The sequence below is a fragment of the Brachyistius frenatus genome, unplaced genomic scaffold, assembly GCF_029030835.1.
Source record: "Brachyistius frenatus isolate BFR_SWC_R1_liver_20210118 unplaced genomic scaffold, ASM2903083v1 Contig_6, whole genome shotgun sequence".
NCBI lineage: Eukaryota > Metazoa > Chordata > Actinopteri > Embiotocidae > Brachyistius > Brachyistius frenatus.
Window position 1 is genome coordinate 7,432,548 of NW_027210605.1, and position 25,152 is coordinate 7,457,699.

The 25,152-nt window shown below is 40.0% G+C and overlaps 2 protein-coding genes across 7 annotated transcripts; both read left to right on the forward strand.

Moving 5' to 3' along the window:
* Positions 1-222: 222 nt before the first annotated feature.
* Positions 223-18,982, forward strand: ampd2b (adenosine monophosphate deaminase 2b). 6 transcript variants are annotated; one of them, XM_069688959.1, is made up of 19 exons: positions 6,081-6,177; positions 6,459-6,596; positions 11,734-11,858; positions 12,045-12,175; positions 12,288-12,356; positions 12,449-12,551; positions 12,703-12,892; positions 13,494-13,635; positions 13,773-13,862; positions 14,010-14,139; positions 14,250-14,444; positions 14,555-14,686; positions 14,806-14,969; positions 15,923-16,049; positions 16,143-16,306; positions 16,681-16,801; positions 17,054-17,227; positions 17,398-17,508; positions 17,621-18,982. In XM_069688959.1, exons 3-19 carry the CDS (start codon positions 11,829-11,831, stop codon positions 17,834-17,836), a joined length of 2,289 nt encoding a protein of 762 aa, XP_069545060.1. In that variant the 5' UTR covers positions 6,081-6,177; positions 6,459-6,596; positions 11,734-11,828; the 3' UTR covers positions 17,837-18,982. The 6 variants fall into 6 exon arrangements, with proteins under 6 accessions (XP_069545058.1, XP_069545063.1, XP_069545061.1 ...); XM_069688958.1 differs by having other exon boundaries at positions 6,096-6,177; positions 6,455-6,596; XM_069688957.1 differs by lacking the exons at positions 6,081-6,177; positions 6,459-6,596 and adding an exon at positions 223-587.
* A 1,695-nt stretch (positions 18,983-20,677) lies between these two features.
* On the forward strand, positions 20,678-25,098 carry LOC138615378 (glutathione S-transferase Mu 3-like). Its single transcript, XM_069688963.1, has 8 exons — positions 20,678-20,824; positions 22,456-22,531; positions 22,616-22,680; positions 22,767-22,848; positions 23,065-23,162; positions 23,246-23,341; positions 24,382-24,492; positions 24,691-25,098. The coding sequence occupies exons 1-8, from the start codon at positions 20,789-20,791 to the stop codon at positions 24,784-24,786; spliced, it is 660 nt and encodes a 219-aa protein (XP_069545064.1). The 5' UTR covers positions 20,678-20,788; the 3' UTR covers positions 24,787-25,098.
* Positions 25,099-25,152: the final 54 nt, after the last annotated feature.

Below are 25,152 nucleotides of genomic sequence, written 5' to 3' on the forward strand. Positions count from 1 at the left end.
GGGGGGGGGGGGGGCAAAGCTCCCCATCACCCCATCACACACACACACACACACACACACACACACACACACACACACACACACACACACACACACACACACACACACACCCTCCCACCAGCCTCCATCCGTGCTGCAGCTCAGGCACGGGAGTCTTCTCGGAGGGGGCGGGGCCTGTTTCGCTGCAGAGGGATGCTCCGCAGCCCCACGTTGGACCAATCAGTCTGGAAATCCATGCTCATGGGCACGTAGCACACATACACACTCACAAAAACATACACAGTGACGCTGACTGCCATCAAACTCCCTCATGCTCCCAGCATCTTGGCCACATCTCCGTCCCTGTCTGTCCTCTTGTCTTCTCTTTTTCTCCGCCTGCCTCTCCTCCTCTCTCTCTCTCTCCGTCCTGCGCAGCTCTGACTCACCCCCCGCTCTCCTTTTCCCATCCGAGCCGAGCTGAACCATACGACCTGGGAACATGTCCTCTAACCTGCCCTCTGGGAGCGCAGCTGGGGGCTCCGCGGCCAAAAACAAGCCCCTCTCCCCCTTCAGGAAGCGCGGCAGCCTGCAGTACACAGCCAACACAGGTAAGTGGAGGGAGTGTGGGGGTTGCAGAGGGAGACGGGGTGAGTGTGTTGATCGTGCAACAGAGAGAGGAATTCACATGAAGGGAGACCAGTGAGATTTAGTCCAGGAATGTGCATCTTTATGTAAAATCAGACTTTTCATTTTCGGTTTTTCTGGAGGATCAGCGGCAGAAAGCAGCATTCAAAAGAAGAGTCTGAATTACTTTTTCGTTGGAAGTAGTTTGGGGAAATACAAACCTGTTGATTAGACAGGTGAGGCAGAGGATGCTCTTTGTGGACGATTTCAGCATCCATAGCCTGCAGTTTCAGATAAGTGTGTCGGCTTATAGCTTTCATCCCTTAGTTTTCAGGCTTATTTTTTTAGAAATGATACAACATGCATCAGCTCAATCCTCATCGGTAATTTGCAGTATGCACAGTCACTGCTGTATGAAACAATTTTGATGTTGCTTAACTTGTTTTTATCAGGAGAAAACTCATACTTTGCCTCATTACGTGCTCATCTACAAATTGGAGACTGTTTGCTTTTGGCAAAAATGCATGCTTTAAGCATTAAAATATCTTTTTTTGTTTTTGTATACTTAATGGGATGTCTCCCATGAGAACAGAGATGTGTTGCATAGGTAAACGTGACGAGGCTGTTTTTCACTCGGCTTGATGGCAGTATTTGGCCTGGAGAGAATATGTAGGTTTGTACCTCAGGGTTTGCTCTGCCACTGAATGGGAGGATTAGCCTCCACTCAGATGTATGCACACGCTGGTCAGCCTTTCATCCACTCTACAAAGAGAGTAGAGTAATCAAATACTAGCCATTTCTGTTCAGTCAGTGCCATATCCCAGTCTAATCACATTTGATCTAAAATGCAACACATTAATTTAGTTTATAGGATTAATTGATGTACAAATGGTGATGTTCTTAAAGACCTTTGACGTCTTCATGTAATCTGTGAAAAAATATGTCTCATTCAGCACAATGTTCAGTCTTTGAGGGTTATCTTTCGTTGGGCAAGAAAAGTATACAAATGGGGTGAGATCATTTCAGCCCCACTGCAGGTTCTCTCTTTCCCAGAGATGAATATTAATATCCTGAATCAAGACAGAAGGAGAAAGATGGGCGTACTTCTGACGGGAAAGCGATCCCTGATATCTTAATGTTATTTTAATTGGCAGTTTTTTAAGATATTTGAATTACATAATGCAGCCACAACCTTTTCCTTTAAAACATATTGCGTCTTTAAAAATCTTCCAGACACAGATCATATCACCACTGGGGACTGACAGTGAAATGCTGTGACATAACAATGACTGCAAAGGTAGCCAGAGATTGATTTTTAACCGTGTAGACAAATGCAACCAACAGCTGGAAGTCGGAGTGATTCACCAAACCCCCCAATCAGGATCTACTATGTAATCACTCCGATTTACAGCACACAGCTGACAGTGGCATTACTAAGATGGTTTCCACGCTGAGAGAAATAATTGATGAGAGGAGGCAGTATTGGCTGAGGCAGATTTCAGAGGGAGTGCAGACTGTGTTCAGTCCTGACACCTCCAGTGTTTGATTTAGAAAGTCTTTTCAGAAGAACATTTAGATAACAGCCACATTTTATGTTGTTAAAGCATCCAGGGAACCATCTCAGTAAGCAAAGATGACATTTTGGTGACTCATCTTCTTTTATTTTTTTCAAAAGGGCACTCACCCAATCCAGGGCAGATTGTACAGTACAGTCTGTGTAAACAGTAGTACATGCAGTGAAAGCAGGCTGCAGATAAATGATCATTTAATTGTATTAGATGGACTTTTTGAATCATTTCCGATGCCATGGCTTCAAATGCTCAACGAATCTTAAAGTGGCTTTTATTTCTGCTTCAGCCAGTCATAACAGGATCATTAATGCAGATTGTGTGGCACTCTCCTCTCACTAGTCTGCCTAAAGATTGTTTAAATTCCCTCTTTGCATGCTGGAGGAGCTTCAGTTTATTAGACCCCTAAGAATCAGTAATCCATCAGCAGGATCTAATCAGCACAAAATGAGTTTGGATCCCTCACAGTTCATCTTTCTCTAAAGGCTCTGGACCCCCAAACACATAATATACTGTCCCATCGTGGCTACAGGCAGCACTTTTCTCTGCTTATTGTGTGATGGGCTGCAGTGTAGCATTGTCCATATTTAGCACATTATTGCAGGGTTTGTGGAGTGAACCTCAGCAGAGAGCGGCAGCTGGTGAATCACTTCTCTGGCTATGAAAAAGGTAGTTCTGAGATTAGAGCAACCCCCACTCAGCAGGTAGCATAGTATATTCTTCGTGCTGTTTTGCACTTGTCAAACCACTTGACGATAGATGTATTTGGCAGTCGGTATTTGCTTGCGGATTAATTCTAAGGTTCACCATAACAGCTGTCAGATAAATGTATGTGGATGAGAGGGTGGGTATACAGGAATAGACGTGTGAAACTACATTTCTCCCCTGCAGAGAAGCAGAACCACAACAGGATAAAAGATTAAATACCTCCTACAATCTGACCGATCAAATGGTCAATCAGGCAGTAATGTAGGCCGATGATGTACCTTTGAACACACTTTACTTCGCCCACATCTCCTTTGGTTGTGTCAGGTTTTGTCATCATTACATGCCCACACGTTACGATCTGTGTCATGAACAAATACAGTGATGACCATAGAGACACCCTGCAGTCACTCCCCAAGTAATTGCTCAAATTCTTGTTAATGACTGACCGAGGCAGCGGGACGCCCTCCCCAACACACTGATAACCTTCAGTCAGTCACTACTCGTGTGTCTACAGCTACTGTTTAGGTGTTTGTGTCTCTGCTGCTCATATGAACCAACACCCAGCCTGATAGAGGTCTCATGGACTTGTGCCCGAGGGTAGGACCACCTCTTTGTTGTGTCATTGCTCATATTTAGTGGTGTGGTGATGCAGTAGGTACACTGTCCACATACCTGATGCCAGCTGCTGTTTGTGTCACATCAACCCAATCTTGTTTGAAAGGTGCAGTGAACGCTGCTTCAGGCATATTCTTATATTACACTAAATATCTAGTGACTGAAATATATCAGTATTTTTGTCCAATAAGTCATTTTATTCAGTGGTGGAATATAACCAAAAGTCTTTCGTGCAGTTTTGAGTTCCTTTAGGTTTTTCCATTTGATGTTACTTTCTACTAAAGCTTCCATTAATCCATTGATTAATAACTTTGTAATAATAAAAACTATTATGGTTTTAACTTCTAGAAAATTAATGCTTTCTATTTTCTGTAATCTTCTATGATAGTAACGTGAATATTTTGGCGTTTTGACTGTTGGTCAGACAAAATATGACATTTGAAACGGCCGTATGGGCTTTTAATTGAGAATGTAATAAAATAATCAGTAATGACAATAATTGTTAGGTGCAGTTTGACTTCCACTTCACAACATCTCTCCACATTTTATATTATAAACAATTGTTTTTATTATATGCCCACACATGTCAAAATAATTAAATGAAAATAATCATCACATTGATTGTCTTCATGTTATTAATGGTGCATTGCAATTATGAAAATGATCAACAGTATGTGACACAGTTACAATCGGCTCTATCAAGATTGGATGTAAAATCAATTAATGATTAGTATGTTAGTGTATCAATATTAATAATTCATTAATATAATTAGCACATATAACAATATAAAACATCTGCATAGTTTTACTTTTGTCAGTGAACTTCTGCTGCTGTTTTTTCTATTCATGAATTTAGGGTGTAGATTAATGTTTTTCAGGCCTCGAGAGTTTCATTAGGTCCTTTATCGAATGCCTCACTCCATAATGAGCTCTGTGTGATGCTTTTTTTGGCCATCTGAGGGAGCTTGGTCTGAATAAATGCAGTCAGGCTGATGAAGCAATGCTGTGTACCTTTCAGGACCTGAACAATTTTATTAGACCTCTTGGATTTGAAAACTTTGAAATCATTTAACCTTGAGAAGCAAAGTGGTAATTTAGTCATATTGACTCTGTAATGCTCTGTTTGTTTGTTTTTGTCAACAATGTGTTTGAGTCTGCAGTTTGAAAAGAGGATGTGTTTTATTAGTAGTACATGATGTCAGGACTGTTAGGATGTTTTTTTTTTAGGTCATTGCTTAGTTTGTATTTCCATACAGTTGTATAAATATTAAGTTGTATCTGCGTGCATATCGTATGGAGTTGTTTGAAAATTCAGGTTGGACATTTGCGGTATTAAAATTTACAAAAATGTTTGTTTAAAGGCTGAGGTTAGCAGGATTAAAAAAATAAAAATAAAAAAATAAAATATTGTCAACAAATGCCTTGAAAAGACCAAAACTATTTGTTCCCACTGACATTTATTGCCACATCTTGATATCTTCTTATGTTTCATAGATCTCATAAACACTGTCATAAACAGAATACCCAAGTCTGTGTTTGAAAAGTTGAAGATTTCTCGTTCAGGTTTCAGTTAACTTGAGAAAAACTACCGGTGAACTCTAGTGAGTATTGAGCAACAGAAGATAAGATAGGCAACGCAAACATGAACTATACAAAGTGGTTGATTGAGTTTAAAATGGATTAATGATGCTTATTCCCCTCCTGAAAAGCTCCTCTTGAAAGGTCAGAAGCCTTGTTTGGTGGACAACTCAGATAAATGTCCAGTTGTCTTGATCTGGAAGATCTTAATAGAAAAAAAATAATTTGATGGAAACAAATCTAACACATGGAGGAAAATTGCAGCCTGCCAAAATCTTCCTGTAATTATTAACTAAGACGCTAAGAATTTTCAGCACATTTTTTTTAAGTATCCCGTTATCCAAAGCAAATTTACATTCATTACAAAAGTATAACAAGTAAATAGTTATTCTTGCAGATAAACTTGCACTCGACAGCTACAATGTAGGGTTTCACAAACATTTATTTTTCTGAAATCAGATCATGGAATTGCAACAGCTCTCCGTGTTTTTAACGTGATCTTTTATTCAGTCTAGTCTCAGTGCTGCTTTATTGCATTGGAAAGTATGTTCCAGAAAATGCTGCAGCCACAGTAATGGGGACAACGTGCTGGCCCTTTAATTTCATTCATGTGAGAGGAGATGGAGGCAAGGTCTTATTTATTAGACCGTCATCCCCCTCAGACTAATCCTATTCAGCACCGGGTGAGAAAAATAAGACTGTGACATCGCAAACCTTGCTGCTGAGACAGCACCATTACACACATAAACACACATACACACTCACACACACACAAACACACACATACAGAGATGACACAAACATCCCGAACACATGGTCCCCTCAGCAAAACACAGCATGGACAATAAAGTGGACAAGACAGGGGTGCTGTTTGAGAAATTCACAGCGGGAGAATCCACATCCTCTGGTGAGGTCCGGCGTCTCCCCCCGCCTCTTTGTCCTCCTGTGGTACATTCCAGATAGATGTTAGAGGCATTTAAATGAGGAGGATCAGCTCCAGAGGCAGCTAGTGCAGCGACAGCTGGCCTGAACCAGGAGGCAGACAGAGGGGGGTCACACGCTGGGATGTGAGGGGGAGTTCATGGATCTGCTGGACCAGCTCTTTGTATGTATGACAGGGACAGATTAAGGGAATAGAGGACATGACTGTTTGACTCTGTGAGTGTGTGTGTGTGTGTGTGTGTGTGTGTGTGTGTGTGTGTGTGTGTGTGTGTGTGTGTGTGTGTGTGTGTGTGTGTGTGTGTGTGTGTGTGTGTGTGTGTGTGTGTGTGTTTTTGCCAGTTTTGACATGTGACTGAGTGTTTGAAGTGTTTCTGTCTTGTTTCTCTCCTTCCCTCTCCATCCCTCCTTCCCTCTCATCACGTTTAACCCATCTTGAAAAGACAGCAGACGCCATCCTGGGCCATTTGCTGTTTGGCACGCTCCATCTCTCTGCCAGGACAGCCTCTCTCTCCCTCTCTCTGTCTCTCTCTCTCCTCCCTCGACCCTGCTAGCTTCTGGTTAACGCAGGCTCAGAGGAGACAGGTACGCTCCACTACCCTCATCCCTTGCAAAAAGCACCAATAACCCTCTCCCCTCTAACCCTCCCCCCTTTTGCTTTCCCTCTTTCCCTCTTTCCCTCTTTCACAACCACAGCCACTCGCCCTTGCCTGTCCCTTGACGGCTTTGTGTAACAGCCCCTAGCAGTGTTGTCTTTAGTGTGCCGAGGAGAATGTGTGTCGATTGATTGCCCCACAAACCAGCTAGCTTTCTCATGTCTTTTGACGCTGGTGTAAAGGTGCAACTGTGCACAAAGAGGCAGCACGGGTCGATAAATTGTGCTACACCTGCAAGAGTGGGATCTGTTCGAAATGGCTTTAAGGGCGAGTGGGAATTCAGCCTGAATGTTTGTAGTGTTTGTTTTCTTTAGTGTTCGAGTGAGAAGGCTGACTTCAGTAAAAGAAATACATGAAAGACATTTCTACTGGAACACCAACACCTGCAGACACGCAGTCGGTGCAGCTGCAGAGACTAAACCATCTCTGGGCATAGAAGGACTTTCATAACACATCTTGAGAAATGTCCACTGTTTGATGCAGAGCCAGTGAAATATGCTGGAAGGGGAAGCATCCTTCAGATTAGCAGAGGAGGATCGAAAGACACTCTCCTTGCTTCATGCAGGTGTTTTTGTATTTTGGATAGGAAACTCACAACATGATAGTAATGTTTTGGTCATTGTGAAGTGTTTGTGTGCGACAATTTCTGATGAAACACCTGAAATATTCTGTTTAATTTTGTGATTTTATTCCTGTTTCCTGTGGGAGACAAACCTCTTTAAAATTGTAGTTGGTCAGTGAATATTGATGATTTATTGAAACTGACTGGCCAAAATGTATCCAGAGCAAAGAATATAGAAAACTCCCAAGTTTGGAAACCGGCTTTCAGTGACTGTTGAGATTTGTAATCTTCTTTCTCGTCATTTTTCAAAATACTTCCAAAATTAAATACAAATTTGGCCACTTTTAAACTGTTCTGTGAAGCAAAACTTCTTAAATGACGTTTAGCTTCTCACTTTGCATTTACTAAATGTTTTTTTGAAGTAAAACATTTGTTATTCCACCCAATCTTCAACTTCAAATTAACCTCCATTACTGCTTTGTTTATATTCGTCATTACACTTAATCCTGCCTTCTCAGCAGCGCTGACACATATGCGTTATGAGAACATACGGCATTCGCTGTGACACATTTGCCAAAGAGGCTCTGAGTCACAGGTTTTTTTTGCATGCTGAAATCTGTATAGTCAGTGGAAGCAGGTAGACAGTGGTTGATGATGCATGGCTGGCTTGTTGGCAGATACAGAGAAGATGGACTTATGAGGTGAAAGAGAGTGAATGTTAGATATAAACATCGAAAATTGTAAGTTATTTATGCTGAATTTTTATTGGTCAGAGAGTCTTGGCTCTCTCTGGGAAGTTTCCTGACAAAGGTGAGAGAAAAACAAGCAGATCCACAGATGACGCTCCACAGGATGTCTCATGACCCATGAACTTTCGCTTGACTCTGGCTTGTAGGCATCAGATGACTTTCCACTTGTCATTGCATCCCCGAGGACTTTTTACGCTGCATCATCCGGTCTGAGTTAGACTGGAGTTAGGATTCACCATACTCTGTTTTGCCACTGAAAAATGCATGTGGTGGAATTATTTCTGCAAGCTGATATTATCTGACCTTGTTTTGAGGCTCAGCGGCAAAATGGAGCGATGAGCTGTGGACGACTGTGCTTCGTCTTTGATTCAACATGTTTTTGTATTGAGCATCTCATAGAGCCGGTGATGGTTTAAAATCTGTTTTACTTTTGTTGTATCAGGCCCTCGTGTTGTGCTCCTCCTGCCATATATAAGATCATTAAAACCTTCAGCCGACTTGATCCTGTCGTATATGTCCAAGTGAAACATGGCTGACTTTATTTCTGAGTGGTTTGCTCTCCGACAGTGGGGGGATGAGCTATTATATAACCATAGATGCTACTGATCCAAATATAGCAGCCATTAGGGGATTAGCTCCGGGTCTGGTAGGCTTGGCTTTACTGTGGCCCAGCATGGATGTCTTTGCCACTGGTCACCTCCTGCTGTCCACACCAGTGTACACTATAATCACAACAGTTTGACATGCCCCGGACTGACAGCACAGACAACATCTTAGCTGGCCGTTACATTGCACAGATGTGCCCTTCCTATTAGCAGAGGAGCATCTGTGTGGCTTGAGCTTGACAGGAATTCAACACAGTTAGCATTACAGCATGTGTGCTCTTTTTTATTGACTGCAGTTTGCTTTGGAGGAGAGAAAAGTCAATGGATTAGTATTATTTTAATGGTATTGTTTTTGATTAATACAAATATTTTACCATACGGTCTAAATCTAACCAAGGTTTTTTTTTCATGAAGTTTGAAAAAACAGATTTAAGGTTTTTACCACTTAGGCTGCAACTAACAACTATTTCCATGACAATATTTTTTCAAAGACTCAAATAATTATTTGTCTGTAAAAAGTCAGAATATGATATTTAATATATTTTCCTAATGTCCCTTCACATGTCTTGTTTTGTACCCCAAAATATTAAACTTACAATATTTTAAAGCAGACAAAAAAGCTGCTGTAACTCTGGTTAATGGAAAATGGGTCAAATTGAGCCAATTGTCAATAAATCTGGAAAAAAAATAGTTACTTTACATATATTAACACAGAATAAATTAAAAATAAATTTATACTTTTAGACAGTGAATTTAATTTTCACTCTTTAAATTCCTGCGGCACTTCAGCTTCTAGAACTTCCTTGCTTTCATGTTTTCCAACTATATGCTTTTATTTACTAAATTCACTATTCAGAGAAGGAACTATACCAGGTATGATACATGAAATGTCATGTATTATTTCTAATCTTAGTCACAGATTTACTCTTTTGATCTTCATTTTTTTCCAAATATCTCACAGTGGTCAATTCTCAATAACACTTTGCGCTTCCTAATTTATTCTTATTTAGTAAAAATTACTTTTTTCTTAAAGTCCTCATGTAAATTATGTGAGAAGAGGTGATCTCCTTGCTCATCAGTTTCTGTTATCATTTGTGTCATTTTATCTTACTCGGGCTTAAACCTCAGTGTTGGATGTAGTGTATTCAGCTATTATAGGGCAAAACATGAGCACAATCGAATATTTATACACAGTGTGAGTGTCCCTCACTAAAGTATTTCAGTCTGAGATACTGTGTGTTTCCACATCACTGCCTTTTGGAGCAGAGAAATTTGTCCTGTGTGTTGAGTGGGATGTGTTGATTGGACAGTGTTAAGTAGAAGCTGATACACGTGTGGTGAGTTGTGGGTCCAGCCAATTATTTTACCGTCATGTCTTCATAGCAACCGTTCTGTGATTTTATACATTTTAATTAAGCTTTTTTTGTTGTGAAGTCTGATCGGTTCAGTTAACCGGTCTCCTTTACTGTCCCCACAGACAGAGCAGACACACTTAGACATGCTGCGTTAAATAAATCAGACTGCATATCATAGTGTTCCCTCTTTGACCTTCTTCTGTGTGTGGTCTATAAATACTGGTGGACAACAGCCCCACTGACACTCTAGCATGCACCAGATGAAATATTCAGCAGGATGATGAATATTTCAGTGGCAGGTGCAGAGTTTCAAGGGAAAGATTAATGTCCACCTAAATATACACCCGAGGGGAAACACAGCTGTGACGACACTCTCTCTACTCACTGTTTCTGTTTCTCACCAGCGAATGCTCTCTTATTTTCCTCATCACAATGAACAACCTTTGTAACCAGCATGCACTCACAGCCGTCCTTGTCCCAAGTGTTTTTCTCAAGGACAATCCCCCCATCAGTTTTGCCTGCTCGCCTTTCCATGACAACTGGGTTTGTTTAAAACTGCAGTCTAGCGGTGGCAACAATGGGCCGTATTGGCCGGTGTATGTGCTGATGGGCTCCCCACCTGAATGGTCCATTGTGTCTCAAGGCACAAACAGTCGCTGAGCTCAAACCACCACTGCTGTCTGAGAGCAACAGCAAGCGTCTGCAGACTGTTTTCATCACTGTAAAATATAAACATAAATATTTATTTATCAGTTGACTGAGCAAGTTCAGCTCATTCATGGACATGTCTAATTTGCTTTTTTCATGTTTGCTAAAATGATAAGACACTTTCCATTTTCATCAAAGTTTATAAGCTCATTTATTGACAATTGATCAAATCAAGGGTAGGAGCTGATTTTTGGTCTTTCCTTACTGAAATTAATTGATATGAGGAATCCCTGTCTGACTGAAGCCAGAGGATGATACAGAAGCCTAAAAGTAACAAACAGCGGCCGCTATGTAGAGGTGTTCAGCACATGTACAAAACAACCTAAAACTACGAGTCTTCATAGTGAACTGAATCACCACAGTCACAGCTCCTCTCACTGGTGACCGAGAGCTCAGCTGTGTTTCACAGTACATTACTTCATGGTCAAAAGATCACAGCTACCACAGAAACAATCATAATCTGATAACTCTGAGGCTGCTGAGCTAATAAAAAATATCCCCTTGGGGATTAATAAAGTAACTACCTAACCTAACCTAATAACCTCATAACAACCCAACGGTTTATCCAACAACTGATTGAATGTGCTTCTAAGATTGGGACAGAATCAGTGCTAAAACTAATGTAAATATTTAATGATGTGATTGTCTCACTATGAAAAAATGAAAAAACTCCACTGTTAATGACAATGAATCTTTGAACTGAACTGAACCAAATTATTCAAAATTACAAAGTGACTTTTAATTTACACTTTCACCGCTGTAGTAAATAATCATAAATGCTAAGTGTTGTGTAACAAAAGCACAAGTAGGGTCTTTAAGTCATTAAGATACTGAGCAGTATCTGTGTAACTAACATTAGGCACCATGAGCTACTGGTCCTACCAACAAAGGTGCCTATTTTTCTTATGAACATTAACTTGTTGAAGAAATAAAGTACTACTTCTGTTATTCAAAGTTGTACAATAGTGTTTTAATGTATCGTTATTTATTTAACTCTGAAAATAAGGCATGTGAGAATAGATTATCAGAGAACACACATTTCTCAATACTTCCTAAATCGCCGCTCTCTCCCCCTATTTATCTGCAGTTGAGCTCCGTGGTGCCCGCCACCTCCTCACTTCCCAGCATTCCTTGCCTGGGATCCCCGTGGCCTTGAAACAATCCATTGACCTTCGTACTTCCATGGATGGGAAATACAAAGAGATTGCAGAGGTCAGTGCTCAGTAATCCTGCTGAATTATTAACATAATAAGAATTATTTTAAACGTACTTGTGGCCTTTGTACTGTGTGTGTGTGTGTGTGTGTGTGTGTGTGTGTGTGTGTGTGTGTGTGTGTGTGTGTGTGTGTGTGTGTGTGTGTGTGTGTGTGTGCGTGTGTGTGTGCGTGTGTGTGCGAAGGAGCTGTTCTCCCGCAGTCTGGCCGAGAGTGAGATGCGAAGCGCCCCCTATGAGTTTCCTGAGGACAGTCCCATTGAACAGCTGGAGGAGAGACGTCATCGCCTTGAGCGACAGATCAGCCAGGATGTCAAGTGAGTGAGATGAAGGAAAGAGGCAGATAGTTAATGCAGCACCACATGTGACTGTGCTTGCAGTCAGACTCTGCTGATAATCCCACAATGAGCTCAGCCTCTCTGTCCTTAGGTTTGAACCTGACATCCTCCTGCGAGCCAAACAGGAGTTCCTGAAGACTGACAGTGCCACAGATCTTGAGTGAGTCAACAGTGATCTCATGAGTAACACTGAGTCTGTAACTTAAACCACCGGAATAGTCGTTTATGATATGTTTATTGATCGATCATTAGATACATGAAGGAGCAGAGCCAATCCCCTGACCTGCAGGAGAGAGAGCCGGTCCCAGAGAAAGAGTACCAGCGAGTCTCTATTTCTGGAGAGGAGAAATGTGGGGTAAGTCATAGTGGTCACTGATAACGTAAAACAGCAAGCAAACGCAGACTTTCTTTTGTTGTATATCTCTCAGTTAAATAACACCTCTCTAACGATTACATGTCATTCCTTCTATCTTGATTTCTTTTTGTCCTGTTGTTCTTCTGTCAAGGTTCCATTCACAGATCTGTTGGATGCTGCCAAATGTGTGGTGAAAGCTCTTTTCATCAGACAGAAATATATGGGTCTGTCGATGCAGAGCTTCTGCAGGACCACTGCTCGTTACCTGCAGGAGCTGAGTGAGAGACCTCTGGACTTAGACTTCTATGAGGAGGAGTTCCCAGAGACCATATTCACTGCAGGTACACATGTACATAATATTTGCATCATCACTTTATTCCCCTTATATTCTGCATAGTAAAAACCAACAAGAAGTCCCAATTTGTGTGGAAATGTTTAGCTGAATAATCAGTAGCTCGAGTGACAGTGAAAATGATTTTTCCAATTTAAATATGCAGCACATTTTCTGATTCCAGGTTTAGAATTTTAGAGATTTTCAGCGAAATGTAATTAAAACATTTGTTTATCTATTAGCTTAAAATTTGCCTCCAAAATATACAGCATCCCTTAATTCAGACAAAAACTCCCCTGAAAAACTTTAACCGGACATACAATTAATTCAATGTGATCATAAATATTTCTGTGTATTTGCAGCTCTATTCTTAAGGACTCTATTCCAGCTCTGTTTAACTAAAATAATTGATAATACGATGTTTAATGTCATGTGCAGTTCTCTCACATTAAGACATACCCGGGCACACCTACAGATTTCACAATCCGTCTGTTACACACCCCTGAACAGGCTGTCACAACGTGTAGGCCAAAAAAAGTCAGACCTCGGTTGCATGTGCGTGCCCACCTCGTTCAAAGCCGTGATACGGTGCAACTTCTGTCTCCTCTCAGATTCCACAGTGCACCCACCTGTTTCTGAAACGCACCCCTACGAGAACCAGGACCCTGCCAGCATGCCCCCTGATATGGGTTACGGCTGTAAAATGGTGGATGGTGTCATGCATGTGTACACTACGAGGAACATTATGGAAAAGTGAGATATTTATGATGAATCACTTGGTGCACGCATGCTTAATCCTCAATGTGAAAGGATGCTCGTCTGTTTTTAGACCCAGTTCACACATTTCGTTGGCAGCAAAGAAAGTCTTCTAGTTGTTATGTTGTTAACAGGAGCACAGAGCTGGACCTGCCGTATCCAGACCTGCAGGAGTACATCGCTGACATGAACGTCATGATGGCCCTCATCATCAATGGACCAGTGTGAGTTTGATTTAACAGAAACTTCTTATATTGATCTGATTTTGTTATGTGCCTTCTTTGTATTATCTGGTAGAGAGACAAAAAAAAAAATACCAGTAAACAGTGAAGTTTATCATTTAAAACTGTAAGTGTCTGCCTTTGCCACAGAAAGTCCTTCTGCTATCGTCGTCTGCAATACCTCAGCTCCAAATTTCAGATGCACATTTTGTTAAATGAGATGAAGGAGCTGGCAGCACAGAAGAAAGTCCCACATCGAGACTTTTATAATATCCGTAAGGTGAACTTGAGAGTTTTTTCTTCTTGACCTAATCATTTTATTATTTTAATCCAGCAGAATGACACCAGTATATACATGTATATATTTACTTTTTCTGGATTATTTTATAGGTCGACACACACATTCACGCTTCATCTTGTATGAACCAGAAGCACCTTCTACGTTTTATCAAAAGGGCCATGAAGAAGTATCCTAAAGAGATTGTGCATGTGGAAAGAGCCAAGGGTCAGACACTCATGGAGGTGTTTGAGACCATGAACCTGACGGCCTTTGACCTGAGTGTCGATACCTTGGACATGCATGCCGTGAGTGACGCCCATAAAAGATAGATAAAAAGAACCACTGCCTGTGGAAATGAAAAGATACTTGTGTCCACAGTAAGAGATTGTGACACAATGTTTAAATTATTTTGCAGGACCGAAACACCTTCCATCGATTTGACAAGTTCAATGCCAAATACAATCCCATAGGCGAGTCCATCCTGAGAGAGATCTTCATCAAAACAGACAACTACATTGAGGGGAAATACTTTGGTCACATTATTAAGGTGCTCACCGAGTGCATAAACAATCACCTGCATCTCGCCCACATGGCATCTGATACCTGCAGAATGACTGTCTGAGGCTCTGGTGCCCTCTGGTGACTGTTTGTGTCTCGGCTTCTCAGGAGGTGATGGCCGACCTGGAGGAGAGCAAATACCAGAACGTGGAGCTCCGGCTGTCGATCTACGGGCGCTCCAGAGATGAGTGGGACAAACTGGCCAAGTGGGCCGTCAAACATCAGGTCTACTCCGACAATGTGCGCTGGCTTGTGCAAGTGCCACGACTCTTGTGAGTTTTCCAGGAATGGAACGTAACTAAGTGCATTTACTCAAGTACTGTACTTACATACTGTATTAAGGCTCCTGTACGTTTCCTAAATGCGGCTGTATACTTCTACTTTACTTGAAAATATGTTACTTTTTACTGCACAGTATTTGATAGACTATGATGATATTCAGAGTTGTGCATTTTAATTTCAAAAACAAAACATACGGTTTATACAATATATTGCAATCTAATGATCTACACAGTAAAATATTGAGAAGCTGTAATTTGCTACACCTGTGCATATTAATTCAGTATTAAATGTAAAAATCTTTAATACACTTGTATAGCAAGTAGTGAGTCTGTACCTATTTGGAAGGTGAGTATCATATTCATGCAAATATCATCAAAAAGGGGGGATTTTTTTTTAAATTATTATTGGAATTATCACTGCATAATATTATAAGAAGGAAAGGTTGTTTGTCAAAGTACTAATTAAACCATCTCTCTTTGTTCAAATAAATTTTGTTATTTGACCCAGATAAATCGAAAGTTCCTATCAAATTTAGTGTAATGTTTTGCATCTGGTCAAATTAATTTGGTTGCAGTCTGCTTCATGCAGGGTGCTGTTGTATTAGTTATTGTATTGTACTTTTTATGTTGGAATAACCTCCCTTACTTTCTTTTTTTTTTTTACTTTTAATATTGGATTTTTGCCGTTGTTTATTTTGGTGAAATTTGGAATACAGGATTTTTACCTGTTGAAAATGTTGTATTTCGTACTGATCTAGGGACTTTCATTAAAATCAAAGATAAAACCCTTTTTGAGGTTTACCCACTGCCCCTTCAATGAATAGTCATTTTGTAAATATTTGGCATACATAAATCAGACGAGACAAAATAAGAAACACTTCATCAACACAACTATATTTATCTCCCAACTGACTTCTTGATTTGGTTATATTCTCCCTTCAAAGTGATGTCTACCACACAAAGAAACAACTGTGCAACTTCCAAGAAATGCTGGAGAATATCTTCATGCCTCTGTTTGAGGTTACAATCGACTCCAGAAGCCACCCAGAGCTGCACCTCTTCCTTCAGCACGTACGATGTCTTTGTAAATATATGCATCGGATCAAATTCCCTGCAGTCCATCCTCAGAGGGTTTCATGGATCTGTTCTTGATCTCTCACACAGGTTGTGGGTTTTGATAGTGTGGATGACGAATCAAAACCAGAACAACATATTTTCAACCTGGACAGTCCGCTGCCAGTCAACTGGACAGAGGAGGACAACCCGCCCTATTCCTACTACCTCTACTACATGTATGCAAACATGACCGTCCTGAATCACCTGCGCAGGTACGTCAACCTTACCTCAGTTAAAGGTGCAATATGCAAGATTCCAGTCCTGTCTTGTTATATCAATTTGCACGTTAGGAGGTGATAGTGAGTCATTGTAGCATCCATTTTGTCCCTCAGTCCAACTCTCAGAGTTTCAGCAGTTTGATCAAAATTTTTCATATTCTTTCCCTGTTGTTATTCGTAGTTGGTTCTTTTTTTGTAACTGTTGATTGTAAAGTTTGATTGATGCCAACAGTCTGGGATTGTACGTTTTTGGTGTTTATAGCAACAGTAAAAAAAAACAGCAGTGGGTGTTCATATATGCAGACTACTGCGGAGCCCAAACAAATCTGAAGTCACCCTCCAACGATCTGTGTGTCTTTTCGTTGCAGGCAGCGGGGGTTTCACACACTTGTCCTGCGTCCTCATTGTGGGGAGGCGGGTCCGATCCATCACCTGGTGTCTGGTTTCATGCTGTCAGAGAATATCTCCCATGGGCTGCTGCTCAGGAAGGTGCGATCTCAACGCAATCACAACAGTTGTTCATTTCACATACACACAGAAGAGGTTTTCTTTCCTGGAGTGTGAAAGGAAATTTTGAATTTAAGAGACGTGCTCATCTGGCTTATTTTTGTTTGATGAAATCATACTTTAATTGTCATGTTTGTTTCTTAAAAGCTAATGTAAAATCAGGGCTACTGTACTACTGATTCTGATGCATTGCTTGTTGGTTTCTACACAACATTACACCTGGTGTTCCTCCAGGCTCCTGTGCTGCAGTATCTGTACTACTTGGCCCAGATAGGGATCGCCATGTCCCCTCTCAGCAATAACAGCCTGTTTCTCAGCTACCATCGTAACCCTCTGCCAGAGTACCTGTCCAGAGGCCTCGTGGTCTCTCTGTCCACAGATGACCCTCTGCAGTTTCACTTCACCAAGGTCAGCCAAATATTTGTATAACCCACCTTTCTTCAGTTATAAATTCACTGTAAATACAATGAAATTATTTATAAGGTTTATGGTGTAAATTTATAGCTCAACTGCTTGGGATATAACATATTAAAATCCTTAAACTGGCAGTGTGTGTTTTAACAGTTTACTTTTTGTAGGAGCCCCTGATGGAGGAGTACAGCATTGCTGCTCAGGTGTGGAAACTGAGTTCCTGTGACATGTGTGAGCTGGCCAGAAACAGTGTGCTGATGAGTGGATTCTCTCACAAGGTATCAATTATCATTATAGCCCATTACAGATGTACAATTTTACTGTCTGCAATCATACCGTTCCCTCCTCAGTCTGCAGTTTCATTTCACTCTGTCTCCTCTCCTGGATCAGGTGAAGCGCTACTGGCTTGGACCAAACTGCATCAAGGAGGGACAGGAGAGCAATGACATCAGGCGCACCAACGTTCCCGACATCCGTGTGGCATACCGGTACGAGACCATGTGTGAGGAGTTGAATCTAATCACACAGGCCATTCGCACAGATGAGCTGGAGACCATCTTGGAGGAGGGGATTCTGTGTATGGGGGCTGTGCAGGCAGAGCAGTGAGCAGGTAGCACAACACAAACAAAATTCTCACCACATTCCCCGTTTTCACATCAGGACGATGTACAGATTCTCCTACAAACATATCACGCCTATGAAAAGAGAAGAGATACGTCACGAGAAGATTATAAGAGTTAATACTGTGGCAATATGAGAGAGGACCTACAATCTGTGTACCCAAGGTGTTTGCTTCCCTTAGTCTGTTTGAGTCATCCATTGTTTGATTTGTCTTGGTGATTTTATACTGTCTCTTGATCATTCACTTTGAAAATCATTTTATTCAATGGTTTATGACCATTCAACTCAACATTTGTATAATGTCTGTGATTCCTGTATGAAGCCTTGAATAATATTCAAATTTAAAATTTAACCTTTTGATAAAACACTTAAACTACATGCAATTACAGAAAGAAGACAATCTGGAAAAACTGGAATAATGATGTCAGTATATCTAAAATCCTGGCTACAGCTTTGACTTCTTACGAAATCATTACCTTTTTCAGCAAAATTGATTAAAGATGTGATGCAAAAACCTTGTAAAGAATATTCACGGTTGATATTTTCCACTGTAACTATCCACAGGACAGTACCTCATGTTTTATAACTGGCAGAAAAATCTGCAATATTCTTGTTTTTTTTATTTAATGTTATTTTTTTCTGCAGTCTTTACAGCGATTCAGTGGGGTTGCATGAGGGCATGTCAATATTAGTTTCTTGTGTGCAATGATGCTCCTCACTCGTAGTATGTTATTATATTAACTCCTATTTTGTGATATCATTTCTACGGAACGTCTGAACTTTGACTCTGGTACCATCTGTCCTTTCTTTCATAGCATATATAGGCTACTTTTCTGACTAACAGTACAGTGAATGATGCATGACATGATGATCCGGTCCTTCACTTTTCACTCCTTGCGCAAGTTCATCCAGTGCCAAATCCAGGAATAAACTATTTTTTAGAGAACTGAAAGGCAACTAAACTGACCAACCCTTCTTACACTCCTGCCTTCAATTTGGGTCTTGGTATCATCAGTGGGCTGTTTGTTGCTATTCCAAAGCACTGTGTGTCCTCGCAGAGAATTGTATGTGCTGTTTGTGAAATATTATTTAATGTAATTTGTGTAAAAAAAATAAATATTATTCATGTTGGAGTGCTTTTCTCTTTTCAGCTTACACAAAACTGTAGGTTACAAAAGTTATAGAAATAAAAAATATTTGGAAAAAAAAAAACATGATTATCATTTATTTAGGGAAAAAAGGACCATTTTTGTCTGTGTGGTTGATAATCACCCAGGGCTCTGGGGAAATATGCACATGAGAATAAGATTTGAAACAAAGAGTGCTTTGTGTGGTCTGTCTATATTCAGTTCATTACCCTCTAATGCGGATCAAAGTCAGCAGGAAGTTCAACACAAAATTCATACCAATTAAAAAACCTCCATTTCAAAATTAAAGAGTTAAACCCTGGCTGCCAACCTCAAACACACATAACTGTGGGTTTTTTTTCCTGGGTCATCTATTGTGTGATAATATACAAATTGTTGGTGAGAAGAAGGCTGTTCTATTTTAATCTGCTGATGATAATCATGTTGCAGCTGAACATTCTGGAAGAAGCTTGTAATTGGACTTTGACGTGGTCATAATGAACTCTTAATCTCTATTTCTTTTTTGTGTGGTAGCAAATATTTGCACAAAACCCCTCCTAAAAGCAAAACCGTTTTGTATGCGGGTTACAATATCCCTCTATGTAAAAGGTTTATGCAATAATCCCTGCATGAATTGTGTGTTTCTGCAGCTATCTGTCATTCGGGTTTCTCTGTCCTGGAAAAGTTTAGACTTGCAGTCTCACCATGACTCTGGATAAAATGTTTTTTTTTTCAAACACAATACCTGGTGTCAGTCACTTGTCAGGTGATGTGGATTTATGAAAAACAGATGGCTACCAGATTAGCCTATTCATATTCACACGCCATGAAGATGTCTATGGAGGCCCGGAAATGCCACATCAAAGTAAATGAAGAAATAAGTAAATAAGTAAATGACTCAATAAATAAATTAATATCCTAATAAATGCACCCAATGATAAGCCAATACAGTGTGCTGACTTAGTCATGTGGGATATAATCATATCTTTTAAAAATGTGCCTTTTGATGAAACAGTCAGCCAGATACTTCATTTAAGCACTGGGAGTGATATGCCCCACTTTGTCCACACCCAGTTTAATTGTTGTTTAACTGGTGAAAGTTCAAGTCTCTCAACAATTGCCTAACCTCGAGCCATCGGGTATGGCTGCAACTAGATCATTCTTTAAAGGTGCAATATGTACGATGTTTAGTTTTAAAACACTCAGAAAGTAATCAAAATTGTCCACATATCAGCACCCTGATGATCCATCGAGCCAATGAAAAACTTTGAATGACAGACCCCTTATTTGCATAATAAAGCAGAAATGCATGACATTATGTAAAAAAAAATACAAAAATACATGAAAATATAAATGGGGGGAATGCAAAGTACAGAAATAAATACATCATTTAGTAAAATTGATCAATTAAAAACTTAAATGGAGATGCAAATGAGAAAATAAATAATAGGGAAATGAATACATAAGTAAATAAATACAGAAGCAAAACATAAATAATACTCTCCAATTCTCAATGAATTAATGTCTTATCATTCATTCATGTTTTTGTTGCGGTGCATTTAATTGCATATAAATCATTTCAGAGAGTCATTTCTTTGTTTTAGAGTTTTGCAGTGTCGGTACTCCATACAGGTCATGTCAGCACAAGTCGGAAGAACCAGAAGCAGCGCAAGTGTGACAAGGTTCGCCCCGCCCAATACCTCCGCCTCTCCCCTCTCAGGCTGCAGCTAACCACTCCGTCTCTTCTGCAGCGATCAGCGCTTCGCTTCAGTCTCCTCTTGCAACGTTTGGTCTCAGAAAGTGATTCAAAATGACGATGAAACTGGCTTACTGGGATATTCGCGGGGTAAGTTCGCCGTCTCCGTCGTTACGTGAAATAACGACCTCCTGTTGTTTGCAAGAAGCAGCTGGAGGTTCACCAGACCTCGGCCCGCCTCGCCGCCTCTCAAACTGTTTGTGTCGTCTGTAAACGTTTTCACTTTTATTGCGCAACGTTATTGTGATTCCTGAGCATATAAGAAGTGCTGTCTGCTCGGTCAAATGTGCAACACGCAACACCCGGAGCGGCTTTGCGTGCACGTGCTGAAATTGTGTTGTCTCCATCAGTGACGTAACGAGTTTAGCGTTTAAATTAAAAAAAATTAAGCGAAGCTGAGATATTAGCTGACATGTATAATTTTAATAGCATTATCAGACAGTTTTATATGCTCTCTCTGCTCTGTGTGAGCAGCGCCAGCGGAAACAGTGTGCTCACTTAGTCATGTGGGACGTAAGTCTTTTTTTTTTTTTTTTTTTTAAATGTGCCTTTTGATAAAAGTCAGCCAGATGCGTTATGTAAGAGCAGCTAAAATAGTCAGAGCAATTATTGTTTAACCGGTGAAAGTTCAAGGCTATAACCACGAGCCATCAGGTATGGCTGCAACTAGATCATTCTTTAAAGGTACAATATGGAAGACTTTTAGTTTTCAAACACTCAGAAAGTAATCAAAATTGTCCACAGAATGTGAAGAAATATCAGTTTTGATTTTATGTCAAAGATGTTTATGTATTGTGTTGCGGAGATGTCGATGGGAGTTAACATGCAAACCCGCATGCACTGTTCAAAATGCAGTCGATTTATGGTGGGGTTTTTTTTTTTTCAATGGCTGTTTTTGTGCCGCTATGGTAAAAGATAAGCAAGCTATAACGTAAATTATAGGCTAAACTGATAATCATATTCTTTAGTCAAACCGCTACTGGTCAATACAGTCTAACTTTACAAGTAACTATTTTAAAAAAAGTTAAACTTTTTTTTAAATAATCATCACTTTTGATTGTTCTGGTTTATAATGATCTCAAGTAACTTGAGTCTAAACCTATGTTTTACCAGTTTGCATTTAATGAGACCAAGAAATTAAAAAAAATAAAAAATACAGGAAATTAGGAGGCAAACGGCAAAGAAATTGGGGGCAAAGTACCCACATACTGCTATCTCAGCTCTAGGTTTTATTGTGCATGGACTTGAAAATATTTTGAACTCGCTCACTATCAAATATGTCAGATGTCGATATTGCACACTAGTGCACAATGTCAGGTCCTCAGGAACATACCAACCAAGTTTGAAGCAGACGGGAGGAACGGCTGTCAAGCTTTCGAAGGACATGCATACATACATACATACAGAGATTTATTGGATTATAGTATGAATTACTTAAATTTATGTGATTTCCTTTAAACAATTAAGATATGATTGCCATCTTTAAAGTTGATCAACTAATTACTGATTGGTCGGTCTAATATGTTAACATCTCAAAACTAATGTTTTAGCCCCCAAAAGTACTGCTTGTATATACAGTTTAAAAAGGTAAAACAACTGTTGAAATTATACAAAGAAATGTCAGTGCGTGACCTCCATCCACATCGTAAACCTCAGATCTCAAACGTGTGGACATTAAACCAACCTCTCTCTCCCGTCCCTGATTGTGAACTCTTGTGCAGCTTGCCCAACCCGCTCGCCTCCTGCTGGAGTACACCGGCACCAAGTACGAGAACAAGTTTTATGTCTGCGGCGAAGGTAACTTTGCATTTCCTCTTACAACTTTCATACGTTTAACAAAAGATCTGGCTCACTTGTGTGACCTGCATTTCTCTCACACAGCTCCAAACTACGATAAGAGCTGCTGGTTCGACGAAAAAGACAAACTGGGATTGGCCTTTCCCAACGTAAGAGAGTTTAACGTGTGATAATTTTTTGTTGAGCAGGAAAGTTTAAACCATCAACTAATATTATGATTAACATCTCACCATAGCTCCCCTACTTGGAGGATGGAGACAGGAAGATAGTGCAGAGCAATGCTATCATGAGATACATCGCTCATAAGCATAATTTGTGTAAGTATTGTGTGTTCATTCCACAGACTTTTTTTTTAAAGAGATAATGTGTTTTTTATTTCCATTTTTATTAATTGACTGGCCATCTATCAAGCTGATATAGCCACAGGTTTTTCTCCTTTTAAACAAAAGAAGCATAAGTATATATAAATTCCAGGCTTCAGGTGCAGCAGGTCTGTCTTTATTTCCTGAGTGGAAACTGTGATCTGATAACAGGTGGAGAGACTGAGGATGAACGGGTCCGAGTGGACATCATGGAGAACCAGGCCATGGACTTCAGAAACGGCTTCGTGAGGTTGTGCTACTCCGACTTTGTGAGTATTTAGTTCAATATAATTTAATGTCATTTTAGGCCTTTGAACCTCCTCTAATGCCGGTCTCACCTTTCTGACATCAGGATAAGCTGAAGCCAGAATACCTTAAGACGCTGGCAGGTTCACTGAAGCAGCTCTCAAGTTTCTTGGGAGACAGGAAGTGGTTTGCTGGTGACAAGGTATGTAATTTCATGGTCTGTCAAACAACAACAATGAGCTTTAAAAGGTTATAAAGCCTAAGAGCTGAGAGAACTGCAGAGTTGCGCAACTCATTCTCTGGGGTTTTATCACTACGATCGAACCTGTCAACACTCTCGTTGTTCCTGGGTTTCGCCCATATGTCAAGGACATCTCCCGGTGCCTATCCGTTTTGTTTTTTGTGAAACTCAAGTCATTTTCATGATCGTCAAACTTTATTTTAATAATCATCTTACACGGATCTACAAATTTAGTATTTTTGTCTGAAGTTGCAAGATCGTCAATGAAACGACTGCAACACACCCAAAGCACACGCTACACACAATTTCAACTCATCCAGCACCACCCAGTTCAAGGGGCGTATGCACAGCTGCCCCCTGTTCAGGCAGGCAGGCCAGCTGGATGCTGCTTGAATGAGCCAGCGAACTTGGTCATTATCAAAAAGCGTTCCACCTAAAATACACACCAGCAAATTTGGGCAGAGGTGGACTGAACTGTCACCATTTATACCTACTCCTCACCAGGATGGTGGCCACCCCTTCTGTAAAGTCTGCTAGATTCAGTTTAATATGCAACAACACACGTAAACTCAAAAGAAAATGCATACATAGACACATTTAGTGATACTATGTTAATGAGTATTTTAAATGTTACTATTGTTTGGTACCACAGTGTTGAACTCCAGTGTGATAAATAGATGTTTATTTTATCCTAACTTAAATATAAAGAAAAATACAAACAATTCTGGTTTGTATTTTTTTTTTAGGTAAAACTACTCCCTGACATTTTCAAACCTCCATGTTGACCTGTATGCTACTGGTGACGTCCTGTTTGATTGTCCATACAATATAAAACTATTGACTATTGATTTAAAGTCTGCTCTATTTTCATTGTCATTTTTATTGCTTTTACCCTGTACATGTTGCCATAGCAAAACAAATTCCCCTTGCAGGATTAATAAAGTATCTATCTTAAGCCATTATGTTACTTTTAACTTGTAAATATGTTTCCTTCACGACAGATCACTTTCGTGGACTTCATCATGTACGAGCTGTTGGATCAGCACAGGATGTTTCAATCTACATGTCTGGATGACTTCAAGAACCTCAAAGATCTTTTGGACCGTTTTGAGGTGAGAACACTCAACTTGAACCAGCAGCACATCGTACACTGAAAGTTAGTCAGGAAATCTAAGTACTAATACTGCACTTTTTTTTTTCCTTCTTCTTCTTTTTTTTCCTGTGTATGATGTATCAGTAGAGGTGCTTCTGTGTTGGTCTTGCCATGTTAATAGTGTTTTTTAATCAAATCATTTTGTATATCCTCATAGGCTCTGGAGAAGATTGCTGCCTACATGAAGTCAGACAGGTACATGAAGACTCCTGTCAACAACAAGATGGCCAAATGGGGAAACAAGAAAGAGTAAAGAACAATGTATTCATGCCTTAGAGAAATACTGGAAAGAAAAATGTTCACAAGTGCAACTGACTCGCTGAGTAGATTCAAGACTAGAAGAAAGTTGGTCTATACCATTTGCCCTTTTACAAGCTGTAAACTAGTTGGTTAGTTAGGTTTAATGTCCTTTAACATTACATTGTTCAATAGATTTACAAAACCATTTTTAGTTTGATTTATATTTAAAAAAATAAATTAAAAAAACATTTTTTTTTTACTGTTGTTACCAAGTTGTAATATGGAAACTTTAATTTGAAGCACTTATTGTTAAATTTGAAGAAAATTTTTTTGGACAGATTAAAGTAAATCTTGAACTAACTTTGTTTCATGGATTCTG